At 51.7% G+C, this 26,225-nt stretch overlaps 1 protein-coding gene and 1 pseudogene across 3 annotated transcripts; one reads left to right on the plus strand and one right to left on the minus strand.

Annotated features, from left to right (window-relative positions):
- The first annotated feature begins 7,546 nt into the window (after positions 1 to 7,546).
- Positions 7,547 to 25,076, plus strand: SPINT1 (serine peptidase inhibitor, Kunitz type 1). 3 transcript variants are annotated; one of them, XM_055132471.1, is made up of 11 exons: positions 7,547 to 7,655; positions 7,944 to 8,481; positions 19,738 to 19,865; positions 20,074 to 20,212; positions 20,294 to 20,464; positions 20,642 to 20,668; positions 20,946 to 21,074; positions 21,166 to 21,216; positions 22,613 to 22,783; positions 22,944 to 22,991; positions 24,258 to 25,076. In XM_055132471.1, exons 2-11 carry the CDS (start codon positions 8,025 to 8,027, stop codon positions 24,473 to 24,475), a joined length of 1,539 nt encoding a protein of 512 aa, XP_054988446.1. In that variant the 5' UTR covers positions 7,547 to 7,655; positions 7,944 to 8,024; the 3' UTR covers positions 24,476 to 25,076. The 3 variants fall into 3 exon arrangements, with proteins under 3 accessions (XP_054988446.1, XP_004609635.1, XP_054988448.1); XM_004609578.2 differs by having other exon boundaries at positions 20,949 to 21,074; XM_055132473.1 differs by lacking the exon at positions 20,946 to 21,074.
- LOC105943034 (gem-associated protein 6-like) lies at positions 13,334 to 16,054 on the minus strand (annotated as a pseudogene).
- Positions 25,077 to 26,225: the final 1,149 nt, after the last annotated feature.

Genomic DNA, 26,225 nt, shown 5'->3' on the forward strand with positions numbered 1-26,225 from the left:
AGAGACTTGCCCCTGTGCTATCTCTCCGGCCCCCTCGGGAATATATTGCAGAAGCAAGTGTCTTCAATGCCTATAGGCTTCCCGAGCTGTCAGTGAAGCTGCATCACTGGCCAGTTGGGTCATTCACAAGCGAGCTGGGAATCACTCTTCTGAAGCCTTTGAGGTCCATATAGCCCTGTGGGTGTTGCCCCCGAGACCTCCACCACTGCTCATGGAAAGGAGATAAGCCCTTCTGGACTAAGAAAACCTGCCCTCTGAGGAAAAACAAAATGGAAATTGTTTAAAAGGATTTTAAGAACAAATCTTAAAAAGATCATCCAGCCTGTAGCATTGAGAGAGCATAGGAGGTTGAAGAAGGCAGCAAAGCCAGAGGCCGCAATAGGGAGGTCGTGCTGTCAGTCAGGGGAGGTGGACAAACGGGAGCTACTGCAGGAGGAATATTTTACAGAATTTGGTGGTGGGTCAGGGACACAGAAATCTGCAAATTGCTGGGTCTCTGCATGGGGACACAGGTCACGTTGGAGTCTGTGAAAGTCTGCAGGGGCACAGGGCCAGACCTCGGGGAAGCTGGAATTCACAGAGGTGTTCTGCCCACTGTTTATAGTTTGAGGCTCCTTCCGGACAGTCTTCTGTCTCACCTATCTGACTGGTCTACCCACATCACCATTCTTCAGTAAGTTTGTCCAAGATAAGAGTAACCAAGACTCAGATATGAGAAGGATAAACTCTCCAGGTCGCACTGGGACAGGGACAGACACAGGCCTGGGCAACGGTGAGGGAGTTTAACCAGCTCTTCTGATCCTGCTTGGGTCTAGAGGTGGCATGAAGATGGGCAGGCGGCAAACCCCATCAGAACTCGGCTATTCTTAAATGTCTCTTCTTTCTTGCCTGTCATTAAAAAAAAAAAAAAAATTAAGATTTTATTTAAGAGAAATGAAAGGAAGAGAAAAGAGGGCAGGGAAGCTCTCAGATTATAGGAGGGTCTCTTTAAGCAAGATTCCCCTGTCATTATGTCATTACATGCTTTATAGAGGCCACACCCAGTGGTGCAGACGGCCTGGGGGCCATTCTCAGTGATGCTTCCTCCAGCATGTAGTCTGTCTCTGAGCTACCTCCTCAGTCTACTTGTTAAAGTTCCTAAAAGGAAAGCATGTTCACTTTAGAAACATTTCTATGTGTGATTGTAACCCAAACATGAAAGCTTGTAACTATCTCACGGTGATTCAATAAAATTAAAAAAAAATTTTTAATTAAAAAAGTAAAAAATGAAACATTTCTAAATTTTCAAAAACACTAAAAATTGGGTCCAGAGTGATAGTACAGTGGGTAGGGGATTTGCCTTGCACACGGCCAACCCAGGTTCAATTCCCAGAGTCCCATATGGTCCCCTGAGCACCGCCAGGAATAATTTCTGAGTGCAGAGCCAGGAGTAATCCCTGAGTATTGCTGGATTAAACCAAAAAGCCAAAACATAAAAATAAAAAAAAAACATTAAAAATTTCCCCATAATCCCAGCAAATAAAAAATATCATCACTCCAAGCTGGAGAGATAGCACAAAGGGTAGGGCACTTGCCTTGCACGCAGCTGACAGGATTCAGTTCCTGGGACCTATATGGACTTCTGACCCTTGCCAGGAGTGATCCCTAAGCACAGATCCCTACCCAATATGCTATCTCTCTGGCCCAGAACTGAACTTTTACTTCTATTTAATTGTCATTAAAGTCATGTCACTACACAGACATGACTAATTGTTATCATATGTCATCACGGTCTAGCATTACTGTATCTCAGTGGTAGAGTGAATATTTTGTGTATATGAAGACCCTGGCACCTCCACACACTTTCCAATGTCCCCAAAATAAAGAGGACAGAAAATAATCACCACTTGCCCGTAATATTCTGGCAATATTTTTTTCCTGGCAAGGATTTTTTGGTGTGTTTTTTTTTGGGGGGGTTCACACCAAGCAGTGCTCAGGGGTTACTCCTAGTTCTGTGGTTAGGGATCACTTCTGGTGGTGCTCAGGGGACCCTGTGTGGTGCTGGAAATTGAACTCAGGTCATCTACATGCAAGGCAAATATCCTACCCTCTGTACTATCGCTCCAGGCTGTGGCAAATTCTTTCTAGTCTTTTCTTCCCCTACCCCCATGCATCAAAATTGAATAAAATTATCAACTAACAACAATAACAAATATATATATGTGTGTGTAATCAGAAAACTTTAAAAACTATTATAACTAGGAAAGAAGTTTGAAACTGGAGACATTGTTCAGTAGACTGAGCAACTGTTTTGCAATTGGAGGCCTGGATTTATCCCTAGTACCATATGGTCCCCCCAGCATCACTGGGAGCAACCCCTGAGCACTGAAACAAGAGTAGCACCTGAAACCTTCCAGATAAAGCCCAAAGTTTAAAATAACAGAAAGAAGTTTGGGGCCAGAGAGATAGTACAGCAGGTATAGCACTTGCCTTGCATGCAGCCAACCTGGGTTTGATCCCTGAACCCCGTATGATCCCAAGTCCTACCAGGAATGGTCCCTGAGAGAAAAGCCAAGAGTAAGACCTGAGCATTACAAGGTACGGCTCAAAACCCAAAGAAGAAAAAAAACAATAGAAAAAAGGGAAGAAAGGGAAAGGAGAAAGAGAGGAAGGAGTTTAGAAAGAATGTTTCATTTACAGAAAATTCTAATATCCAGGTAACAGCTGAAAATATAAATTATCTATATGACGTACTTATTTTTTATTTATTCCATATTTATTTACTTATCTGGGATTTTCACAAAATCAGACCATTTTGTAATTATGTGAATATATGTATATATATTTAAATTGATAGGCCACATTCATGGTGCTCAGATCTTACTCCTCACTCTATGCTCATGGGTCTTTCCTGATGGTTACTGGGGGACTATATGCAGTGGTGGGTTTTCGAACTGGCATCAGTAGCATGCAAGTGCCTTACTTCTTGTACTATCTCTCTGTATATAGTTACAATTGTTTTTGCTTTTATTTCATCTGGTATCCTTATTTTCCCACTTCACTGATATATTAGCCATTTATTGCTACATAAAAAATTATCCCAAAAGGTACCTGCTGAAAGCAATATGCACTATTCCATCACTCTTTCCATAGGTGAGTTAGCAGGTTCCAATGGTTCTGGGACTCTCATATGGTTGAAGGCAAATACTGGTCAAGGTTGTCACTTACAAACACTGGCTTCTTGCCACATGAATCTCTGCATTTTATTATTTATTTTTGTTTTTTGGGTCATACCCGGCCATGCTCAGGGCTTACTCCTGGCTCTGCACTCAGGAATTACCCCTGGGAGTGCTCTGGAGAACATATGAAATACAGGAGGATCAAACCCATGTCAGCCACGTGCAAGGTAAGTGCCTTACCGGCTGTACTATGACCCCAGCTCCTTTACCTGGGCCTCGTTAGAGGGTCTACTCTTCACACAGCAGCTGGAGTCCAGTAGAGCCAGGCCACTGAGAAAAGGCTGCAGGCAAGCAAAATGGAAGTCAGAGTCCTTGAGTGAGCTGATCCAGGAAGGAGCCTCCCATGACCTTTGCTGTGTCGAGTTCACTGAAAGCCAGTTTCACTCGGTGCTCCACACTCTGAGATTGCACAGGGCAGGAAGGGCAGCAGATCACTGATGGCCATTAAGAGGATACCTACTACAATGGAATATTGAGTGTAAGCAATATTTTTTTTTCTTTTTGGGTCACGCCTGGTGATGCACAGGGCTTACTCCTGGCTTTGCACTCAGGAATTACCCCTGGCAGTGCTAGGGGACCATATGGGATGCTGGGATTCGAACCCGGGTCAGCCGAGTGCAAGGCAAACGCCCTACCCGCTGTGCTATTGCTCCAGCCCCCGAGTGTAAGCAATATTTTTGGCCACACCTGGTGGTGCTCAGGGGTCACTCCTGGCTCTACACTGACTGGCCACACCTAGTGTTTCTTCGGGGTCCATATGTGATATGAGGGACTGGAACCAGACCACATGCATTGCATGTAGGTGGCCCAGGTTCTATCCCTGGTACTACCTGGTCTCCCAGCAACTCTAGGAGTGACACCCCCCCACCCCCCGCCCCACAAAGCACAGCTGCATGTGGTCCAAAAAACAAAAAGAAAGGGATGGAGAGATAGTACAGTGAGAAAGACACTCGCTTTGCAAGCAGCCAATCTGGACACAATCCCTGGAACACCATATGGTTCCCCAAACCCCTCCAGGATTGATCCCTGAGTGCAGAGCCAGGAGTAAGCCCTGAGGAGGCCCCAAAAAGAAAACAACAAACAGAAAGAAAATACAGGGGACCAGAATGTACAGTGAGTAGGATGCTTGCCTTGCATGAGGCTGACCCAGGTTCAATGCCCAGGTTCAATCCCCAGGTTCGCTCTCCAGAGGTTATAAGGGAGATCTTATAGTCTCTGAAGTTTTGCCAAGAGTGATCCCTGAGCACAGAGCTAGGAGTAAATTCTGAGTACTGTTGGGTGTGACCCAAAAATCAAAAACAAAAAATGTAAGAACATACAGATGTGACCAATTATAAGGAACAACTACAAGGACCCACGGGTCGACTGGATATTTCAGGAAATTCCCCAAGAAAGACAGGGGCATAGATAATTAAACCCAAATGACAAGAGTTGGGAAGAGTAGGAGAGAAGGTATGAATTTATAAGTGGTCTAAATATGTAAACTAGGAGAGATATAAATAATAAACTAGGAGGGTATACAACTAGGAGATTTGGAAATAAATATGAGCAGTGAGAGGTTGTTGTGATAAATTTCTTTATTATGAAATGATTTTATACTCAGTAGAGGAATGTACAAAAATTAATTTTACATATTATTGATGTATTGTTTTGGGACCAAACTCTGCAGAGATCATTTCTGATGATGCTCCCTAGAGCCCTATGCAGTGCCAGGATCAAACCAGGGGCAGCTACGTGCAAGGCAAGTGTCTTCCCCACCGAATCATCTCTGGCCTCATAGGGGAAAAAAAACTTTCGTTTTTATTTTTGGGCTATACCTGGAGGTGCTCAGGGTTTACTCTTGGTGAAAATGTTTTAAAAGTAGAATCAAATGTAACTCAGATGCTGTGAAAATTGCAAATGTAGAAAAACCTGCTGCTAAGGCAGGTTTGGAATGCAAGGAGCCTGTTAGGACTCTCACTCCTTGGACCAGAGTGATAGTACAGCGGGTAGGGAGCTTGCCTTGCACCTGGATGACCTGGGGTTTCATTCCCCAGCATCCCTTATGGTCTCCTAAGCACCACCCAGAGTGATTTCTGAATGCAAAGCCAGGAGTAACCCTTGAACATCATTAGGTGTGGGCTCAAAACAAAAACAACTGAAAAAAGGACTCTCACAGGTTTTATCACCCAACCGCTACTACCTGATCTGACAGTGCTCACTGTTTGATAATATGTAAAGTGGGGGTAAAAATATTGCCTCCCGATTGTTTTGGGGCCACACCTAGCAGTATTTAGGAGTCCATTTGTTGTCGGGAATTGAACCTGGGACTCTGGGGTGAAACCTGACCCTTTGAGCCATCTCTCCAGTCCCGGTGCCTACTTTCTTCATTTCTTTGTGTATATGGGGCCATGGAGCAATCGCACAGCCGGTAGGGTGCAGAGCCCGGCAAACTACTGAGGCTATCCCGCCCGCATGGCAGAGCCTGGCAAGCTCCCCATGGAGTATTTGATATGCCAAAAACAGTAACAAGTCTGGTGCCCTCTCGAGAAATCGATGAATAACAGGATGGCAGTGACAGTGATATGGGGCCAGGTGAGGGAATACTAAAACACAGCATAGGGGCATCGTCAAGGCTGGATAAATTCAGGTGTTTGGAATGATGTGTATGATGGATGGGATAATAAATTAATGGTACTATATCGTTACTGTAAGGTAATAGTCTCCTGTGTTAGAATTCTAGAATGGATAAGGTATTAGGGGAGGCAGGCATAAAATCACTCCGAAATTCTTTCTTCCCAGTAACTGCTGAATCATGTTCTTCATTCCCAACATACCATCACAGTCCTCTGCCTACTCACTGTGCTAGGAGCTGTGGGAAACCCAGAATTCTGGAGAAGTATAGACAGACCTCAGCTTCCCACCTACAGTGCTCAGAAGCTGGGTGGGGGGGGGGGGTATTGCCCTTTAGCCAGGAGAACAGTGGGAGGGTTGGCTACATAAGCAGGAGGTAAAACTGCTGGAATAGGAAAGAAATCGGAGTAATGTTCCTATTGTGTATGGAGATTTGTTAAGGCATTATGGAAATGTGTAAGCAATTTCTTCTCTTTCTCTTCCTTCTTTCTCTTCCTTCTCTCTCCCATCATTTTCTTTCTTCCTTTATTTTTTTCTTTTTGGGTCACACCTGGCAATGCTCAGGGGTTTCTCCTGGCTCTGCACTCAGGAATCATTCCTGGCAGTGTTTGGGGGACTATATCGGATGCCCGGGATCGAACACGTTGACCATGTGCAAGACAAGCCCGTCTCACCTCATTTTTTGGGAAGTGCTTCAAAGATTCAGTCACTGAAGCCAGAGAGATAGTACAAGCTAAGAAGGCGCTAGCATTACACCAGGTTCAGTTTCTGGCACTGCATGTGGTCCCCTCAAGCACCACCTGGAATGATCCCTAAGGATAGAGCCAGGAGTATATACCCTATGCACCACTGGATATGCCCCAACAGAACCAAAAAAAGAATTCTTCAGGCAAATGAAGTACATAAACTGAGTGCTTCTGGAACTTTTGGCTTCCAAGGATGCCATTTTCCCTGGAAGAAAGTGGCCGGCTCTGCCCACGGGAGCACCCCTCTCCCTCTCGGTGGGAGAGGAGAGGGCACCTCACCGAACCCCCTAGAAGGGAACAACGGGCCTTGAGCGGAGACCCCCGAGAAGGAAGAGGTGAACGCGAGAGGATCAGAGACACAAGGTGGGTGTCGCAGGCAGGCTGGACCCGGGAACTCGCCCCGAGCCTCTTGGGCTGGAAGGCGGGCTCCGCAAAGCGGGCAGGGGCGGCCTCCCGAATTCCACGACCCAGGTGCCACCGCTCAAGCTTGGGCCACGAGGTGGAAGAGTTTTCCGGGGACCGAAGGCGACAGCAGCGTCATTTGCCCCGAGCTTTCCAGTCTCCTCCGCCTGCCGGCTGGCCGCGTCTGGAACTCAGGACCCGACGCTGCAGGGAAGCTCAAGGCAGCTCCCCATCTGCTCCCGGGGCCGAACCCTCGATGCACTCCAGCAGACCTGGGGTCGCTTCTGGGGCGCAGGACCCATGGGCCGTCCGGGGCCCCTTAATGAAGCCGGAATAGAGCGGCCTCCCTGGGGCGCGGCCCGAGAGCCCGGGCATCCCCACCCCCACTCCCCAGGGCCCTGGGAGGTTGGATCGGGGTTGGGGGGGGTTCCCGGGGGCTCGAGGCCCGGAAGCCGCGCCGGGGAGGGCCGGCGAGGGCGCGCGGGGCGTGGCCGGCGGCGCGGGGGTCAATGTCCGCTCCGCCCCCGGCGCACTGACTCAGTTTCACCAGAAACCTGGGGAGGAGGTGGCCGGTCCCCTAGGCACCGGCAACGGGGCGGAAGCGGCTGGCGTGGCCGCGCAGGAAGCCGGGACCGGAACCTTGGCCGGCCGGGCCCCACCCCGCTCACCTGCGCAGGTAACCGAGCCCCCGGCGCGCGGGCCCGGCGGAGGCGGAGCGGGCGGGGAGCATGAGTGGTCCTTTGTTCAGCGCCCCGAGTGGGTCGGGGTACGTGGCTCCTTCTGTTCCTTGGCCTGGCCGTCCGGGGACCGGCGGGGTACCCGAGGTGGGCGTGGGAAGGTCGGGCCGGCAGATCGCTCTGCACTCTCGGGGTGCTCGATTGCTCCCCAGCCCTGCCCTGTACTTCCTCCGGGCGGCCCGGCTAATCCGGTGTCTCCTCCTCCGTCCCCTCCCCTCCTCTCGCAGGTAGCGAGCACCCTCGGAACTCAGTCGCGCGCGGTGAAGGTGACCCCCCTGGGGAGGAGGGCGACGGCCCTCGGGAGGATCATGGCCGGTGCCCGCGTCCTCCAGACCCGCATCCGTGTGGTCGCCGTGTGGCTCGTGGGCGCGCTCAGCCTCCAAGGTACCGAGGCCGGGCCGCCGCCCGAGCCCCCCGGCCTGGCCGCCGGAGCCGCCGCCTGTCTCGAACGCTTTACCCCCGGGGTACCCGACTTCGTGCTGGACACCGATGCCTCGGTGGGCAACGGGGCCACCTTCCTGGGCTCCCCGGACGTGCGCCGGGCCAGGGACTGCGTGCGCGCTTGCTGCAACACCCCCACCTGCAACTTGGCGCTGGTGGAGCTTCAGCCCGACGGCGAAGACGCGGCCGCCTCCTGCTTCCTCATCAACTGCCTCTACGAGCAGAGTTTCGTGTGCAAGTTCGCGCCCCGGGAAGGTTACACCAACTACCTGACGCGGGAGGTTTACCGCTCCTACCGCGAGCTGCGGACCCAGGGCTTCGGAGGTGAGGAAGAGGGCCGGGACGGATGGATTGGGGCTGGTTATTTGGAGTGCTGGGGGTGGGGGCGAGCATCAGAGAGGAGTTAAGGAGAGTCGCTTCTACTCTTTGCCGTCCAAGTAGTACTGACAGTAAACAAGACCGGTGAGAAGGAGGTGGCATCCGGGAGCCCAGATTCCGGCTCCTACTGAGGCCGTTGCTAGGCTGGTGATCTGGCTTGAGTCTGGAGAGGGTCCCCGGGTCCTGGTCACATGTAGCTGAGTCAGAGAGCCGCTCTCTGGTAAGGGTGAGGAACTCCTGGCCCAGCACTGGTGTGGGTGTCTCTGAGGCTCTCTGGGCTGAGTCCCGTGTCTTCCATGGGCTCTCTCGGGTCTGGATGTCGCGTTAGTATTGACCTTTTGGGGACCCTGGGGGAAACGACCCGAGACTGAATGAAGGACAAGGAACGAACCCAGTCTGGGATTGACCCAAATGGGGGAAGGGGAGTGGTGTGGACACAGTAGTCTAGAGGCTGGGGTGGGGGTGCGGAGGGTTGCCGGGTGAGTCAGCCTGTTGGCATGTATCTGGTAGGGGAGGGATGTCAGCTGTTCTGGCAGGTGTGTGCGCGTGCCAGCCAGGCTGGGCTCTCGCTGCTTAGAACCTGCTAGCCAGACTGTCTGCTTGTCTTGTTTACTTCCCGGATAAGGGAAAAGTGGGGGGTCAGAGAGTGAGGGCTGGAGCTCCTCTTCTCTTCCTTCTTGGATGGAGCAGTCAGCTGGGATCACATACACACATGCACACACAATTCATTCCAACACACAGACACACACTCGCGTGCGCGCACACACACACAGACATGCGTGCACACCTTCATTCCACTGTCCGTCTGCTGTTCTGGGCTGGTGGGGCCCCGGGGTAGGGATGGGTCATCACTGATAACTTGTGTAGCACTTGATAGTTTAACTTTGCTGTGCCACTGAATTCTCTTTCCCAGCCCTCATGACAGCCACCTGTGGAATGGGTGCTATTAGTAGTCATTTTTTTCTTTTTTGGATTGGAAATTGACATTCACAAGATCTTTGTCTGGTATCACACCATCCCAGTATGGGAGATCTGGCATTCAGCACCCACCCCTCAACAGTCCTGTTGGAAAAAAAATAAGATGTCCTTTCTTGATTGAAGAACAAAGCAAGCAAAGGGGCCAGAGTGATAATACAGCATGTAGGGCAGGTAGGAAGGTAGGGTGATGGCCAACAACTACGAAAACAGCCCTCTGACCCCAGGGCAGCCTGCTGGGTCATGGAACTGGACACCGAGGAGTCCTGCAGCCTGGACTTGGCTCGGCCTGAGCCCGGAGCTGCTCCTGCTTTGGGAAAGTGGAGAAAGCGCATTACTGTCCAGCCTTCTGGGCCGGCGTGGCCCTGCTGAGAGGCCTGCATTATCCCTTCCCTTCCTGGGTCACCGAGGAGAGGTGGGATGGGGATTCCCCAAGGGGGGGCCACCAGTTCTGGGCCAGGCCGGAGCCTGTTCCACAGGAAGGAGCAGAGTGTGGGAGGTGCAGTCATCGAGCTCGGCCGCCTGTGCTCTTCCTGCTCTGACAGTCTGTGGAGTCCTTCCCCCTCGGCTTCCCCGAAAGCCCAGAATCTGGTCAGGCTTTGCACGGGGCCGCACCACCCTTGGAGAGGATCCTCCTGTGGGCCCCCACCCTGAACCAGCCGTCCCAAGATGGGCCTACGAGGGCATCGAGGAGGGAGTGCGGACTTCCTGCAGCACTGGGGCGCAGGGTAGGCTTGGACTGAGTGAGCTCCGGGCTATTTTCGGGGGGTGTTGCATTGCTTTGGGGAGTGGGAGATGCTGTGTGTTTGTCAGGAAGCCCACACTCAGCCAAGTCAGCCCTCGGGGAGTTGGCCGGGAAGAGCAGCCATTCACTGTGGCCTGCCGGAGCAGGGCCGAAGGCCAGGTGGGCGGAGGTGCCCGGGCTCGGGAACCTTTGATTTGCTGAGCATCATGGGATAGAGAAATTCTCTCTGGGGTAAAGTAGTTCCCCTTTCCCTGCCTGTGGCCCAGCCAGTTCAGTCCAGATTCCTCCTGAGCGCTGCTTCTCCCCCTGCCCTCCCCCTTTCCTGAGGCTTGGCGGGAGGAGCCTGGTTCCCCTGGAGTGGCCCTGCGTTCCTGCCCCAGGGGGAGGGGTGCTTGGAGGTGCCAGCCCTGTGCACCCAGGGAAGGTGGGAAGAAGGGAGTGGTAGGACGGCTCCTGCCCCTTCTGGGGGGATGGGGGGTGTCACCAATGTGTCCGAGGCCTGTCCAGACACCCCTCTGCCACTTGCACCCCGGGGCGCTGGGGCTGCCTGCCTTTTTTAGTCTGAGGGTTGTCTCTGCTCTCCTTTCGGACTGCTAATAACTCTGCAAAATGCCAGGAGGGAGGAGCGGCCCCTCCCAGCCCCCTTGGCGTTGTCTCAGAGGCCTCCCACCTTCTGGCCGACCCCTGGCATGTCCCCTGCACCCTCTCCTGATGCCCAGCCTGCCCACTGGGCTGGGGCAAGCTCCAGCTTGCACTTTCCTTTCTGCTCTCCCAGTCTCCACTGTACCGCTCTTGACCCGCTTCTCTGCAGCAGCTCTCGCTCTGGGCTGCCCCTCCGTGTCCTGGACGCACCCCCCAACTACCTCTGTGAGTGCTCCCTCCATCTGTTTTCTCTGCCTCTTCCCAGGGGACTCCCTGTGACTCAGTCACGGAGCAGCTGGCTTATCTCCTACCCTCCTCTCCATTGAAGTCACTTTTATTGAGTTTAACCGTCTCCATCCAAAGGGAAAGTGCTCTCACCCTCGCCCAACCACTTCCTGCAGCCTTACTTCCCCAAGTGCAAGAGGTTCCAGGGGCTATTCACTGGAGCTTGTTTAGAATAGGGAGGAATTGGAGACAACCTCAATCTCTGTCTGCATACACTGTGATTGGACTCCAGGGTGCTGTTTTATTTAATTTTATTTAATTAATTCATTGGGGGAGGGACTTTTTGGGTCATACCCCAGCAATGCTCAGGGGTTACTTCTGGCTCTGCACAAAGGAATTACTCCTGGAGGTGCTCAGAGGACCCTATGGGATGCCAGGGATAGAATCTGGGTTGGCCTCCTGCAAGGCAAACGCCCTACCCTTGCTTTGTACTATAGCTCCAGCCCCCCCATGGTGCTCTTGGAGTAATATAATAAACCCAGAGGCCACATGGTTTTGTTTTTTAATAGGGAAGGAAGGAAGAATCTAAATCAAGTGGAAGTTAAATAAATTGTAAATTGTCCTGCATTTGCAAATTAGCAACTTACTTTGCAACTAAAAGGAAAAAGAAGCTCAGGCTAGAAGGTAATTCAAAGGGCTGAAGCACAGGTTTGCATGCTGCAGGCCTGGTTCAATCCCTGGCGCCTTATGGGCCCCAGCACCACTGGTATGACCACACCCCCTCCTGATTGTCCCTCCAAAAAGAAAAGAAACTCTGTTGCTATAGAATGATTTCCAAAAACATATTGTGGAAAATCAGGAAGTTGTATGGTTCTGAATTTAACGTTCACGCACGCACACCACTAAGAGTGGGTGCCTCTGTAAGGAAAACTTTTTGGATATTTTTAGTCAATTCATAACAAGCAATACAAGATAAATTATTTAGCATCTGCTTTTGGGGTGGGCTTGGGTGGTGGAGAGGAAAATCGAAATAATGGGGGTGGGAAGGTATAATGGGGGTGGGATTGGTTGAAATATTGAATATAATCAATTACTGTGAACAACTCTTTGAAAATAAAATTTAAAGGAAAAAGAGTGGGTGCCTCTAGAAAGGGGACTAAAGGAGCAAAAGGGGACTTTTTTCTCAATATACTTAGTGGACTGCACAGCGGGTAGGGCGTTTGCCTTGCACACAGCTGACCTGGTTCTATTCCCCATCCCTCTCGGAGAGCCCAGCAAGCTACTGAGACTATCCTGCCCGCACGGCAGAGCCTGGCAAGCTCCCCATGGCGTATTCAATATGCCAAAAACAGTAACAAGTCTCATAATGGAGATGTTACTGGTACCTGCTCGGCTCCCCCCGCCCCAACAAGTCAATGAACAATGGGACGACAGTGCTACAGTGCTATACTTTTTAGTATTCTTTCCCTCTTTTTTTTTTTTCTTTTTGGGTCACACCCAGCGATGCTCAGGGGTTACTCCTGGCTTTGCACTCAAGAATTACTCCTGGCAGTGCTTGGGGGACCATATGGGATGCCGGGGATCGAACCCGGGTCGGCCGCGTGCAAGGCAAACGCCCTACCCGCTGTGCTATTGCTCCGGCCCCTCTTTCCCTCTTTTTTGATGGATTGGTATTGGGGCTATCCATGGTGATGCTCAGGGGCTACTACTGGCTCTGATCTCAAGGGTGACCCCTAGCAGTGCTGGGGATTCAAACTGGAATGGGTGGGATGCAAAGCAAAGGTCTTAGCCCCTGTGCTACCTCCAGCCCTGTCCTTTATATATATATAAAAAAAAAAACTTCTTACTGTGATATGTTTCACAGATCATGTATATTATGACATCAAAGAACTTTACTTAACTGTTACTTTTTCTGTTTGTTTTTGGACCACACCCAATCATGCTCAAGGCTTCTTCCTGGCTTTGTACTCAGGAATCATTCATGGTGAGGCTTGGGGGACCATGTGGCAAACCCAGGTTGGCCGAGTGCAAGGGAAGTGCCATACTTGTTGTACTATCTCTCCAGCCCTTTCTTTTTTTGAGGGATATCTCCCCCAGCAGTTTTGGGGCACCAGTACTCCCAGCAGTATTTTTTTTTTTTTATGTGCCTGTGCTAATTTAGCCCATGTGGAACCCAAATAACAAAGACTTAATCCACACATTCAGGTGCCGTCAGTCCCAGGGAGAGACGGTCCGGACTAGGCCATGCACTCGGGACAGGATGATCTCATTGTAGCTGCTGCAGTTGTCTGGGCCGTAGGGTGGTTCAATGGTCAGCACCCCCGCCACACAGAGCGCGTGGGGTGCGTCCCCCAGCTCAGTGATGGGGACGTGGTTCTTCTCCAGCCACTTCAAGCTGTCCTTCCTCTGCTCCAGCACCTCGGGGCTGCAGGCCTCAGGGGCTGCCGCCACGAACAAGTGATTTAGCTTCTCCCTCACTCTTGCGTCCTGCCCTTCCTGCTCGGTGTCCGCGGTCACAGTCTGAATGGCGTGTCCCATGATCCCGGTCACATGCTGCCGTCCTCGAGGAAGCTGACCAGGACGATACTGGCGGACACGGGGTCGGTGGCCAGCAGCCAGCCCCGGTACTCGCGCTCGCCGGCACACCCACTAGCCCATGGCGGCGCGCCCGGGCCTCACGCCGCCGGAGCCCGCATGGCACGGCACAGCTGGCCCGACTCGAGCCCGGCGGGACGGGACGGTTGCAGCCCAGCGGGCCAGCTATCAGCGCATGGTCCAGCATGGCGCCCGGGTTTTTTTTTTTTTTTATGGGTTCTTTTTGGTTTTGGTGCCACACCTAGCATTGCTCAGGGATTACTCCTGGTTCTACAGTCAGGAATTACTCCTGGAGATGCTCAGGGGACCACATGGGATGCTAGAGATCGAACCTGGGTCGACTTCATGCAAGAAAGCAAGTGCCCTCACCACTGTACTATCACTCCATCCTGCCCTAGCAGTTTTTGGAGGGACCATGTGGTGTTGGGACTGAACCAGGGCCTTTATGCATGCTACATACATGCTTGAGCTATCTCCTTGGCCTCTTTTCTAAAATTTTGTTTAGGGGGCCATACCTAGAGGTACTAAGGCTAATCCCAGCTCTGTGCTCAGGGGTCATTGCTGACTGTGCTCAGGGGACCTTGCGACACTGGAAATTGAATCGAGGCCTGCTGCATGTAAAACATGTGCTTGGCCCTTTGAGCTGTCTCTTTTGACCACATTTTAAAAATCTGTATCATGTACATATATGACTTAAGCACAAAACCCAAACCCCAATATCATAAAAGCCATGAAAATCTCACCCAATGTCATGGAGTGATCTGCAGTGCGATTTGTGGAGTCAGACCGGGGTTCAGTCCTAGATCTGTTGTTTGGATGCTCAGTAACCCTGAGCCTGCTCTGGTGACCATTTCCTCATCTGGGAAGAGATAAGAGCATGGTTGTGATGGGCTGACTGGGAGGACAGAGAGTGGAGTAGAGGGTCACCCCAGTTCTGTGACAGTTCGGATGGTAAATGTTTTAGGCTTTGTGGGCTCACTCATTCTCTGTTACAGTTTCCTTACTCTTCTTGCTTCTAAGGTGAAAGCAGCCTGTCCACTACAAGGAAACAAAGAGGAGAGGCTGTGTTCTAGTTTCTGGACACAAAATTGATTTTTCTGTATTTTGCGCATGAAATAGTATTATTTGTTTTTGCTCTTTTCAGCAACTAAAAAGATGATGGGTGCTGAAGAGAGAGTACTGACGATAGGGTGCTTGCCTGACACATAGCTAATTTGGTTCCATTCGTACCACCTTATGTGGTCCTCCAGGCCCTCCCTGTAGTGATCTCTGAGTGCAGAGCCAGGAATATACTAGCCCTGAGCACCACTGGGTGTGGCCAGAACACCAAAACAACAAGAAGAAGATAGTATTCTTTAGTTTTCTTTTTCAACCATTAAAAATATGGTGGGGGCCAGAGAGATAGTATAGTAGGTCAGACACTTGCCTTGTAAGCAGATACCAGGTTTAATCTCTGGCACCTCATAGAGTCCCGGAGACCCAGCAGGGGTCAGCCTTGAGTACAGCTGGTTGTGCCCCCACACAGAAAACTAAACAAAACAAATAGTGAGAGAGGGTCCAGGGTGGGACTCAGTGTGTCTTAAATTGTTAAGACCTTGGGTTTGATCCCCAGAGCAAAAGGGGAAAAGATTGAAAAACAAGGTGGTTGTTTAACAAACTAGTTGGGATAATATACCAGGTAGGGCACTGCCTGGCACACTGCTGATCTGGATTTAGTCCACTGTTGCATGTATGGTCCCCAGAGCACCATTCGGAGTGATCCCTGGGTGCAGAATCAGGGGTAAGTCCTATTTTTGTTTTTTTGGGGGGTGGCTTTTTGGGTCACACCTGGCGATGCACGAGGGTTACTCCTGGCTTTGCACTCAGGAATTATTCCTGGCGGTTCTTGGGGGACCATATGGGTTGCTAGGAATCGAACCCGGGTCAGCTGCATGGAAGGCAAATGCCCTACCCGCTATACTGTCACTCCAGCCCAGGGGTAAGTCCTGAACATCTCTGGGTGCAGCCCCCAAAAACAATAATAGTAAACCGGTAAACAAGGTTCCAAACTTGCCCCAGTCTCAGTCTCTGAAGCTCCTACCTGCACCTTCCTACCCACCGGTCAGTTCCCCATTTCCTTGACTTCCCTCATCTTCAGCTTTTCTGCAATGGCACCAACTTGTCTGATTTCCTTTCCACAGGCCCTGAGCCGGGTGCACACATTTCCTCCCCGTTCCCTGCACCCTGCAGGCTCAGCGCCTGCCTCAGACTAGGCTCTCCCCAGTCTCTGCTTGGAAGCCTGGGCCGGTGGACTCACCCACTCTGGGAGTTAACTGCTTTTCCCCGGAGCTCAGCCATGCTTCTGCTATCCACCTCCCTTAGACTCCTGGGTCCTCAATGAGGAATCCAGAAGGGCATTGTCTGGGGCACCCTGGCCTCTAGCACTCCATAGCACGGCCAGCAGTATCCGTCTCTGCCTGTACCAGGGTTAGGTATAGAAAACGTTGGGCTAGAGCAGTAATACAACTGATAATACACTTGCTTGGCATGTGGCTGACCCATGTTCAATCCCCAGCATCACATTGGGAACCCAAACACTACCAGGAGTGAGCTCTGAGCAAAATCAGGTATAGCCCCAAAACTCTCTCCTCTCTCTTTCCTCTCCCTACCTCTCTGTCTCTCTCTCTCAAGAACAAAACCCTCAAAAAGCAGGGGAGGGGCTGGAACGATAGTATAAGCAGGTAGGGCATTTACCTTGCACATGGCCGACCTGGGTTCGATTCCCAGCATCCCATATGATCCCCTGAGCACCGCCAGGAGTAATTCCTGAGTGCAAAGCCAGGAGTAACCCTTGTACATCACAGGGTATGACCCAAAAAGAAAAAAAAAAATGCAGGGGAAGGAGAGAGAGAGAAGCACCACACCCAGTAGTACTTGGGGCATCTCTTACCTTGGTGCTCAGGGGATCATAGGCTGAGGATAGAACTGTGGGCCTCACCCAGGAGAGACAAGTGCTTTACCACTAAGCCACATTCCTGGTCCCCCAAATGTCAATTTTTTTTCTTTTTTATTTTTTGGGTCACACCCAGTAGTGTTCAAGGACTTATTCCTGCCTCTGAGCTCAGGAATCTTGGTGGGGCTCTGGGGATTGAGTTTCAGGTCATGCAAGGTGAGAACCCTACCCACTGTACTATCACTCGGGCTCCAGATGTCCCGTGGCTTCTGCTATGTCCACATGCCTTGACCCACCCTCCAGGGCCTTGCTGACCCACAAACTAGGCGTACTCCCAACTTCTTGCTTGAGCCGGTCCTGCTTTCTGCTGCCCTAACAGCACAACACTTGCTTCCCCACAAATAAAGGAAATAAAGATTGAAACAGAATAACCTGGGTGGGGGTGTGGCTCAGTGGGAGGACCCAGGCCTCCTTTGTTTAGCATCCTGGTTTTGATCCCTAGCATTGCAAAAGAAAATAAACAACAAAAAGCCCTCCAAAAAGCCTGGCCTTGTTCCTCCAGTCCGCCCTGGCCTCTCCCCTATCTTGTGTACATATCACACACCTCACTTTTTCTTCACTTCATGGTGCTGGGCTGAATCCGCCTAACCAGCCCGGAATCTTCTCAGGGGCAGAATATTTGCTTGTTGTCTCAGTTCAGGTGGCCAGAGGGCTGAAACGAAGATGTCATCAGGCCACCTCCTTTGCAGTCCCTCAGGCGGACACCTCCCTCCCTGGGCTCTTCTTGGCTCTCTGGCATACCTCCAGACTTTTTTTTTTTTTTTTTTTTGCTTTTCGGGTCACACCTAGCAATGCTTGAGGACCTTATGGCATGCCTTATGGAGTGCCAGGGATTGAACCCAGGTCAGCCACAGGCAAGGCAAATGCCTTACTCCCTATACTCGCTCCAGCCCTGCCAGTCTTGGCTTCTGTGTTCATGCGGTGTTTCCTCTGCTTTCTTAAATGGGTTAGGATCTCAAAGGGAGGGGAGGTGGGGACTAAACTTGATTAGAAAGCGACTTCATGGTAGAGGGATGGGTACTCGATCATTGCATGACTGAAATGTAATCTCGAAAGTTTGTAAGTCTGTAACTGTATCTCATGGTGATTCATTAAAAATATATATTAAAGACAGAGACTACAGACAAGAGCAGAGCAGTAGTTTCCTTAGAGAGTGCTGGTCAGAGGGACACAGCAGAGACCCCGGGGGAATTCTGCCCAGCACAGGCTTCATCTCCCTGCAAGGAGCCATTGGGTCAGAAAAGTGAGACAAGCGCACTGTTAGAAGGGAACCTGGAGAACCTGGGGTGGCCGGGGGGTGGCTTGTAGGGATTGGGAGTACAGAGCAAGCTCGCCTCGGGAGTGTGGTGCAGAGAACAGAGCATTTCTGAATGTGTGTAACTGAGACATTTCCTACACAACCTGGGCTCACAGATCAGAGATTTCCCCATGGACAGTAAGTCAGATTCCTTCAGTCTGTCCTCTCGTAAAAACACATGAGGCAGGGGGCTGGAGCAATGGCACAGTGGGTAGGGCGTTTGCCTTGCACGTGGCCGACCTGGGTTCGATTCCCAGCATCCCATATGGCTCCCCAAGCACCGCCGGGAGTAATTTCTGAGTGCAGAGCCAGGAGTATCCCCTGTGCATTGCTGGGTGTGACCCGAAAAGCAAAAAAAAAAAAAAAAAAAAAAAAAACAACCCACATGAGGCGGTCTGGAGTGATTGATAGTGGAGTGGGTAGGACACTTGCCTTGCATGCAGCCAACCAAAGTTCAATCCCTGGCACCCCACATGTTTCCCCAAGCCCATCAGGAGTGATCTCTGAACTCAGGGCCAGGAGCAAGCCCTGTGCACTATTGTGTGTGACTCTAAAACAAAACGAACAAAAATCATGTTAGAGCTAGAGAGACAGTACAGTGTATCACTACCCAGGGACTCTGCTTAAAGCTTCTATTGAGATGAACTTTCTCAGCAGTGAAAAATACAGTTACTTGGCTTTTCAAAAATATCCTTGGGCCAAAGTGATAATACAGTGGGGTAGGGCGTTTGCCTTGCATGCAGCTGACCCGGGTTTGGGTTTGATTCCTGACATCCCGTATGGTCCCCTGAGTATCACCAGGAGTAATTCCTGAGGATAGCCAGGTGTGACCCAAAAAGTCATTATATGTGATTTCTTGTGCTGGAGAGAAGGTACAGAGGGTAAAACATTTGCCTTGCATGCAGTCAACCTGAATACGATTCCCAAAACCATATATGGTACCTAAGCACTACCAGGAATGATCTTTGAGACAGGAGTAAGCCCTGAGAACTGCCAGGTATAAGTAAGGAAAAGACTTTTTTTAATTTGTGAAAGCAAGTAGCACATATACCTACTTATTGTAGAAAATAGAAATATTTTTATTTTCTCCCTTCCCCAGATATCTTCTAGAAATGTATTATTTCTTTTTTCTAAGTAGCACCAGTTGGCACATGCTATTTGCTTCAAAAAGTGAGTTTTACCATCTAAAACTGTATCCAGTGGGGTCTGAGTGATAGTGATACCTACAGCAGGTAGAGCACTTACTTTGCATGCAGCCAACCTGACTTCAGTTCTTGGCACGCCCTATGGTCCCGTTCCCCGGGCCCCACTGGGAGTGATCCCTGAGTGCAGGAGTAAACCCTGAGTACCACCATGGGTGGCCCAAAAACCAAAACAAAATAAAAAATGCCTTCAGTGTAGGAGTCTGAGTGATAGTACAGCAGGTAGAGCATTTGCCTTGTACACGACTGACTTGGGTTTGATCCCTCGTATCCCGTATGGTCCCCCAAGTCTATCAGGAGTGACCCCTGAGCACCACCTGGTGTGGGCCCAAGACAAAACCAAAAAGTTCTCATGTACCAAAGACCTAGCTAAACAGAGAACAAGGTGATAGGTGTGAGTTTGTGTCTGTAGTCTTGCAAACTGCCAGGCCTCGTTGGTCTTGGGGTATTCCGTATTGCCCCCCACCCCCACCCCTCAGGAGAGAACAGGGCCCTTCAGTGAGAGCTGACCTTATCCCACCTTCCCCAGGATCCAGGATTCCAAAGGCCTGGGCAGGTCTTGACTTGAAGGTGCAGCCCCAGGAACCCCTGGAGCTGAAAGCTGTGGATAACATGGATTGGCACCTACTGCAGGGTGACCCGGCCATCAGGATTGAGGTGAGCTCTGGGCTGGCACCCTGACCCCACATCTCTCCAGGGTCTGCTTTCTGGGCTCTATGCCAAGCAGTACTTGCAAGCAGGGTGGGTGGTTAGACATTGAGGGTACACCTATTACCCTGTCCCTCTGCTCTCCCTGTGGGAAGAACAGCTGGGAGGCCCTGGGGCAGCCCAGAAGGTGCCAGCTTGACGGCTCTCCTGTGTGTAGAAGAAAGACCCGGACCAGGTGCTGCTGTGGGGACTCAAGGAAGGCACCTACCTGTTCCAGCTGACAGTGCCCAGCGCAGAGCAGCCCGACACCCCATCCAATATCACCATCACGGTGTTGTCTGCCAAGCAGACGGAAGGTGAGGGAGGTGGGAGAGGCCACCGCTGGAACTCCCCCATCTGCCGATGGGACTCTCTGACCAGCTTTCTTCCCCTCCCAGAATACTGCCTTGCGGCCAGCAAGGTGGGCCGCTGCCGTGGTTCCTTTCCCCGCTGGTACTACGACCCCAAGGATCAGCTCTGCAAGAGTTTCACTTACGGAGGTTGTTTGGGCAACAAGAACAACTACCTGCGGGAGGAAGAGTGCAGGCTGGCCTGCCGCAATGTGCAAGGTGGGCCTTCGCAGGGGGTCTAGGATTCCAGTGACGATCCCCCAAATTGCGTGTGTTCACTAATCAAGGAGGTGGGCGCGGGGCGTTCCCATGCCCAGGCGATCCCACCCCCACTGGCTCATCCCTGCCTGAGCCTGTCTTGCTTTGCTCTTATATCTGTGTTTTCCTCTCTCCCAGGTCCTTCAACGGAAAGGCATCTTCCAGGTGGGCTTGGCTCTTTCCCTTCTTCCCCTACCCAATGTCCAGACCCAGCTAGCTGCCTTAGCCCAGTGCCTGCCCCCTTGTAGGTGTGAGGAAGCTCCGCCCACTTTCTTAGCACCGCCCCTGCAGCAGCAGCCTCCAATCAGAACCTTCCTCATCGGGTGGGCGGGTCAAGGATGGGGCGGACTGTGTCCTGGTTGGGTGAGGATGGAAAGCCCTGCGGGTGTGCTGGCCTCTGCTCCTCCCTCACCTCTCTTTGGCATGGGTGCCATGGCTCTAGCAGTGTGTTCTACCCTCTGTAATCCCACCGAGTTCCGCTGCAACGATGGCTGCTGCATCGACAGCTTCCTGGAGTGTGACGACACTCCTGACTGCCCTGATGGCTCTGACGAGTCCTCCTGCGAAAAATGTGAGCTCTGTGAGGTGGAGGACCTGTCCGCCCTAGCAGGTGCGGAAGCCCCTCGTTGTGCAACCTGTGCCTCTGGTCTTTCATTTTGCAGATGCCAGTGGCTTTGAGGAGCTGCAGAGCATCCCTTTCGCCAGTGACAAAGGTGAGTTTGTTCTTGGTATCCAGGGCCAGGGCTGATGCTGCAGCTAAGCTGCTGTCTGAGGCTGGGCTCCCCTATTCCTTAGCATGGCTTCTCCACACCTTCCCAGCGATAGTATTTACTAAATGTTTTAACCACTTTGGTCTCATTGTGCTGCCAGGGATTGAACCCAAGGGCTTACACATGCAAGGGATGTGCTCTATTACTGAGTAAACTATACCCCTGGCCTAGTCACAAGCTTTGGGACCACACCCAGCACTGCTCAGGGGCTGTCTGTTCTTTGGGTTTACTCCCAGTAGTGCTCTAGAAACCATGAGGTGTGGAGATCAAACTCTCATCATGTTAGGGGCTGGAGTGATAGCATAGCGGGTAGGGCATTTGCCTTGCACGCGGCCAACCCAAGTTCCAATCCCAGCATCCCATATGGTCCCCTGAGCACCGCCAGGATTAATTCCTGAGTGCAGAGCCAGGAATAACCCCTGTGCATAGCCAGGTGTGACCCCCCCAAAAAAAACCAAAAAAAAAACAAAAACTCTCATCATGTTAACACAAAACATGCCCCTCATCATGTTGAGCTATCTCTTTGGCCCCTCAATTACTTTTTTTTTTTTTTTTTGCTTTTTGGGTCACACCCAGCGATGCACAGGGGTTATTCCTGGTTCTACACTCAGGAATTACTCCTGGCGGTGCTCAGGGGACCATATGGGATGCTGGGATTTGAACCCGGGTCGGCCGCGTGCAAGGCAAACTTCCTACCCGCTGTGCTATCGCTCCAGCCCCCTCAATTACTTATTTAAAGATAAGTGTTAAAAAGGAAATAGTATAGTGGGCAGGGAACTTGTCTCGCACAACATTGACCCTGGTTCGATCCCTGGTACTGTATATATGGTTCTCCAGAGCTCTATCAGGAGTGATCTCTGAGCATAGCACCAGGAGTAAACCTGGAGTACCATGTATTACACACACACACACACACACACACACACACACACACACACCTGAAATTAAACTGAAAAAGCAAGTTGGGACCAGAGCTGGCATTATTTACTTCTGTACCTAAGCTGATTGTTTAAGAATTGTCTTGCTGGGGGCTGGAGCGATAGCACAGCAGATAAGGTGTTTGCCTTGCATGTGGCCGACCCAGATTTGATTCCCAGCATCCCATATGGTCCCCTGAACACCGCCAGGGGTAATTCCTGAGTGAGAGCCATGAGTGACCTCTGTGCATCGCTGGGTGTGACCCAAAAAGCAAAAAAAAAAAAATTGTCTTGCTGGCTTGGCTTGGGCAGCACTGCAGATAAGCCAGATATTTTGAGGCAGCAACCATGTGAAGCCTGGTGGAAGGATCAGGAAGGCTTGATTGAGTGATTCACCTTTCTGCACATGCCTGACCCCCCAGGGCACTGCGTGGACCTGCCATACACGGGGCTGTGCAAGGAGAGCATCCCCCGCTGGTACTACAACCCCTTCAGCGAGAGCTGCGAGCGCTTTACCTACGGCGGTTGTGAAGGCAACCAGAACAACTTCGAGGAGGAGCAGCAGTGCCTTGAGTCCTGTAGGGGCATCTCTAGTAAGCAAGGCGGGTCAGGGGGCTTGGAGATAGAGCCCTCTGGTCCTGGCTGGGCTGATCACAGCTCATCTGCCTGAAATGGATGTGGGAGGGATAGCAGGAGGGAGTAGCCAAGTCACAGAGCTCCTTACTGTCGTCTTTCCTCCCTCTCATTTTGTAGAAAAGGATGTGTTTGGCCTGCGCCGGGAAAACCCCATTCCCTCTGTGGGTAAGTCCTGGTCTGCCCTGTCCCAGTAAATAGGCACTAACCCAGGATTGAGTGCGCATGGTTGGTGGGACTGCCTGGGCCTGGGTGGAGAAGGACCTGGAGGGTGGCTCAGGGGACAGAGCCACACTCAGTGGACATACCTGCCATGGGAAATTCCTTCTGTATAAGCTCGCTGCATAGCACCAGGACTGAGGTTGAAGATATGGCTGAGTGGTAGCACACAGCCTAGCGTGTGTGAGATTCTGGGTTTGGTCCCATACACACCAACCAGATCCTAGCCAAGCCAAAAAGAGCTAGCTCCATGACTGAGCACTTGCTTTGCATGCAGGAGGCGAAGGCTCAATCCAGGGCACAGCATGGGCCTGAGCAATGAGCCAGGAATCATGCCTGAGTAGCATCCTCCATCCCTAAAAATATCCTAGCCAAGCTAGCTCAACTGTTCATGCAGGAGCCTCAGGTTTCGTCCTCAGCATGACCCCCCCACCCCAGCACATTTGGGAGTAACTCTTAAGCACTGTGGCCCCAAAACAAAGTTAAAAAAAATTAAGTTGGAGGCTGGAGCAGTAGTACAGCAGGTAGGATTTATACCTTGTCTGAAACCCGGTTCAATCCCCAGCATCCCATATAGCCCCCCAAGCACTGCCAGTGATTCTGAGTGTAGAGCCAAGAATAACTCCTGAGCATTGCTGGATGTGGCCCAAAACAAAACAAAACAAAACAAAGAAATTAAGTTGGGGACAGAGCAATAGTACAACAGGTAGAGTGCTTGCCTCACACATGGCCAACCTAGGTTCAATTCCCAGCACTCTATATGGTCCCTGAGCACCACTGGGTGTAGCCCCAAAAAACAAGTTTCCCCCCTCCTTTTTTTCCCCACTTTTTGGGTCACACCTAGCAATGCTCAGGGGTTACTCCTGGCTCTGCACTCAGGAATTACTCCTGGCAATGCTTGGGGGACCATATGGGATGTCAGGGATTGAATTCCAGTTGGTTGTGTACAAGGCAAACACTCTACCTACTGTACTATCGCTCCACCCCCCAAAAAATTTTTTTTAAAAACTAAAATTAAAAAAATATAAGTTAATAAAATCCTAGCCAAGTTCCAGGTACTTTCCACAAACATTGGGGAACTTAGTCAGGAGGCCCGCAGAAGCCCTCCACTGAGACCTCTCAAATCAGATTTGTTTGCTGCCAAGCAGGGTGGGTGCTGTTGAGTAGATGCTATTGGGACTCACTGTCTCCTCCTCTGGCCCCTTTTTCCCCCAGGCTCTGTGGAGGTGGCCATCGGGGTGCTCCTGGCCACCTGCATCGTGGTGGTGCTCGCCATCCTGGGTTACTGCTTCTTCAAGAACCAGAAAAAGGGTTTCCACAGACATCGCCACCGCCGCCACCATGCACCGCCTTCTACTCCCGCCAGCTCCACCATCTCCACCACCGAGGACACGGAGCATCTGGTCTATAACCACACCACGCGGCCCCTCTGAACCAGGGGCTGCCTTGGCCCTGCGGCCTGGGGTGCTTGAGCTGTGGCCTGGCCCGACTTTCTCCTCGCCATGACCTGGGCTGGGGAAGACTTAGGGACCATGCACCTCTGGCCTGTTTCCCAGGCCCACTTTGCCTCAGGGGGTCAGGTCACCAGCCCCTCTTGGGGCCAGATCCCAGCTAAAATCAGGCCTGTCCTTGAGAAAGCGCCTGGGTTTGGGAGCTGCAGAAAAACCTTTGATTCGGGAATCACAACAGAGCTGGACCTACCCACTTCAATTTCAGAGGAAGTTGTGAAGTTTTATTCCTGGTCAGAGCTGCCTGCCTTCCTGCCTTGGCCTTGGGGAGGGGCCAGTGCGTTCCGGGCTAGAGGCCTTCTCCGTCCTCCCCGCTGCCCTCCCACTCTGCGCAGGCTGGGTGGGGACAGGGGCCCCCTGTATATTTTGCGCTGTACAGAGTTACGTTTATTTAATGCTGCGAAAGTGGGTGAAAGGAATGGAAAGTGGTTGCATATTGAGTGTGTGCTGCCGCCGCCTCCTCTCCCCATGAGTGAGCCCCATCCTGGCAGGGCTTGCTCCCCAGAACTCCCAACACCACACTGTCCCCCACCCCCCGTCACCCCCCCACTTTCTCCCTTCTGGGTAATAAAATGATTTGTTCTGGGAGGCTTCTGCCTCTGCTCTGTGGGCCTGGGGGAGAGTGGGGAGGACGCCCTGTCCAACCGGTTGGGCCTGTGCCCGGCCCCATAGTTTAGCAGGTTCTCCCACCTGCCCGAAACTGCTCCTGGCCCCCAAGAGGCCTGGGAGAGCTGCCAAGTTTGACCACCAGAGGGAAGGGCTGAGAACGCCCTGGACTGCATCCCTGGCTGCGGCCTAGCCTGAACCTGTCCAGCCAGTGGAGTCTTGACTCTTAACCGCAATGTGTGTGACGGGGAGGGGAGCAGACGGGCATGAACCCTGATTCTCATCCCCTCTTTGGTGTGGAAGTTGGGGACAGGGTCTTATCTGTCCCAAAAAGATAGAAGAGGCAGCATGCCACTATCTCCTTTCTACCCCCAGGATCACTGGCTTCTCGATGGGAATGTAGCTGCTCCACAGGCTCTGCTCAGCTGAACCAAACCACTTTATACCCATATTCCCAAGGGCATTGCCAGCTGGCACCAAGAACTATACAGGGGCTGGGACAATAGTACAGCAGGTACCTTGCATGTGACTGACTAGGGTTCAATCTCCAGCATCCCATATGGCCCCACTAACCCACCAGGAGTGATCCCTTAGCACAGAGCAAAGAGTAAGTCCTTTGCACCACCAGTCTAACCCCAAACCATTGTGTGTGCGTGTGTGTGTGTGTGTGTGTGTGTCAAAGTTTATTCCCTAACTTAAGTATTATGCGTATTATGTTTCTGTGTGCTTGTTACTAGATTCTGTTTTGACAAGCTACACATTAAGGAGCTAGATAACTCCAAAGGCTAATGTTCCTATAGGAGGCCCAGCTGCCCACCCTGGTACCACCTGGTTCCTTTGTACTGCCAGATGTGCCACAAAGACGAGATAAGCACACAAGCACCAGTGTCTGTTTCACACATTTTACTGCTCTGCACACACCTGCAGGGCAGGCTCCATCACCTGCATTCTCCAGAGAGCAAATGGCCTTGGCTAAGGAGCTGGTGCAGGAGAACCCAGTACCTCATGCCAGGGATCCAGCCTCTAGTCTGACAAATGAGATGGTTGTAGGATATGATGGGTGCAACAC

This window comes from Sorex araneus, chromosome 3 (assembly GCF_027595985.1).
Source record: "Sorex araneus isolate mSorAra2 chromosome 3, mSorAra2.pri, whole genome shotgun sequence".
Classification (NCBI taxonomy): domain Eukaryota; kingdom Metazoa; phylum Chordata; class Mammalia; order Eulipotyphla; family Soricidae; genus Sorex; species Sorex araneus.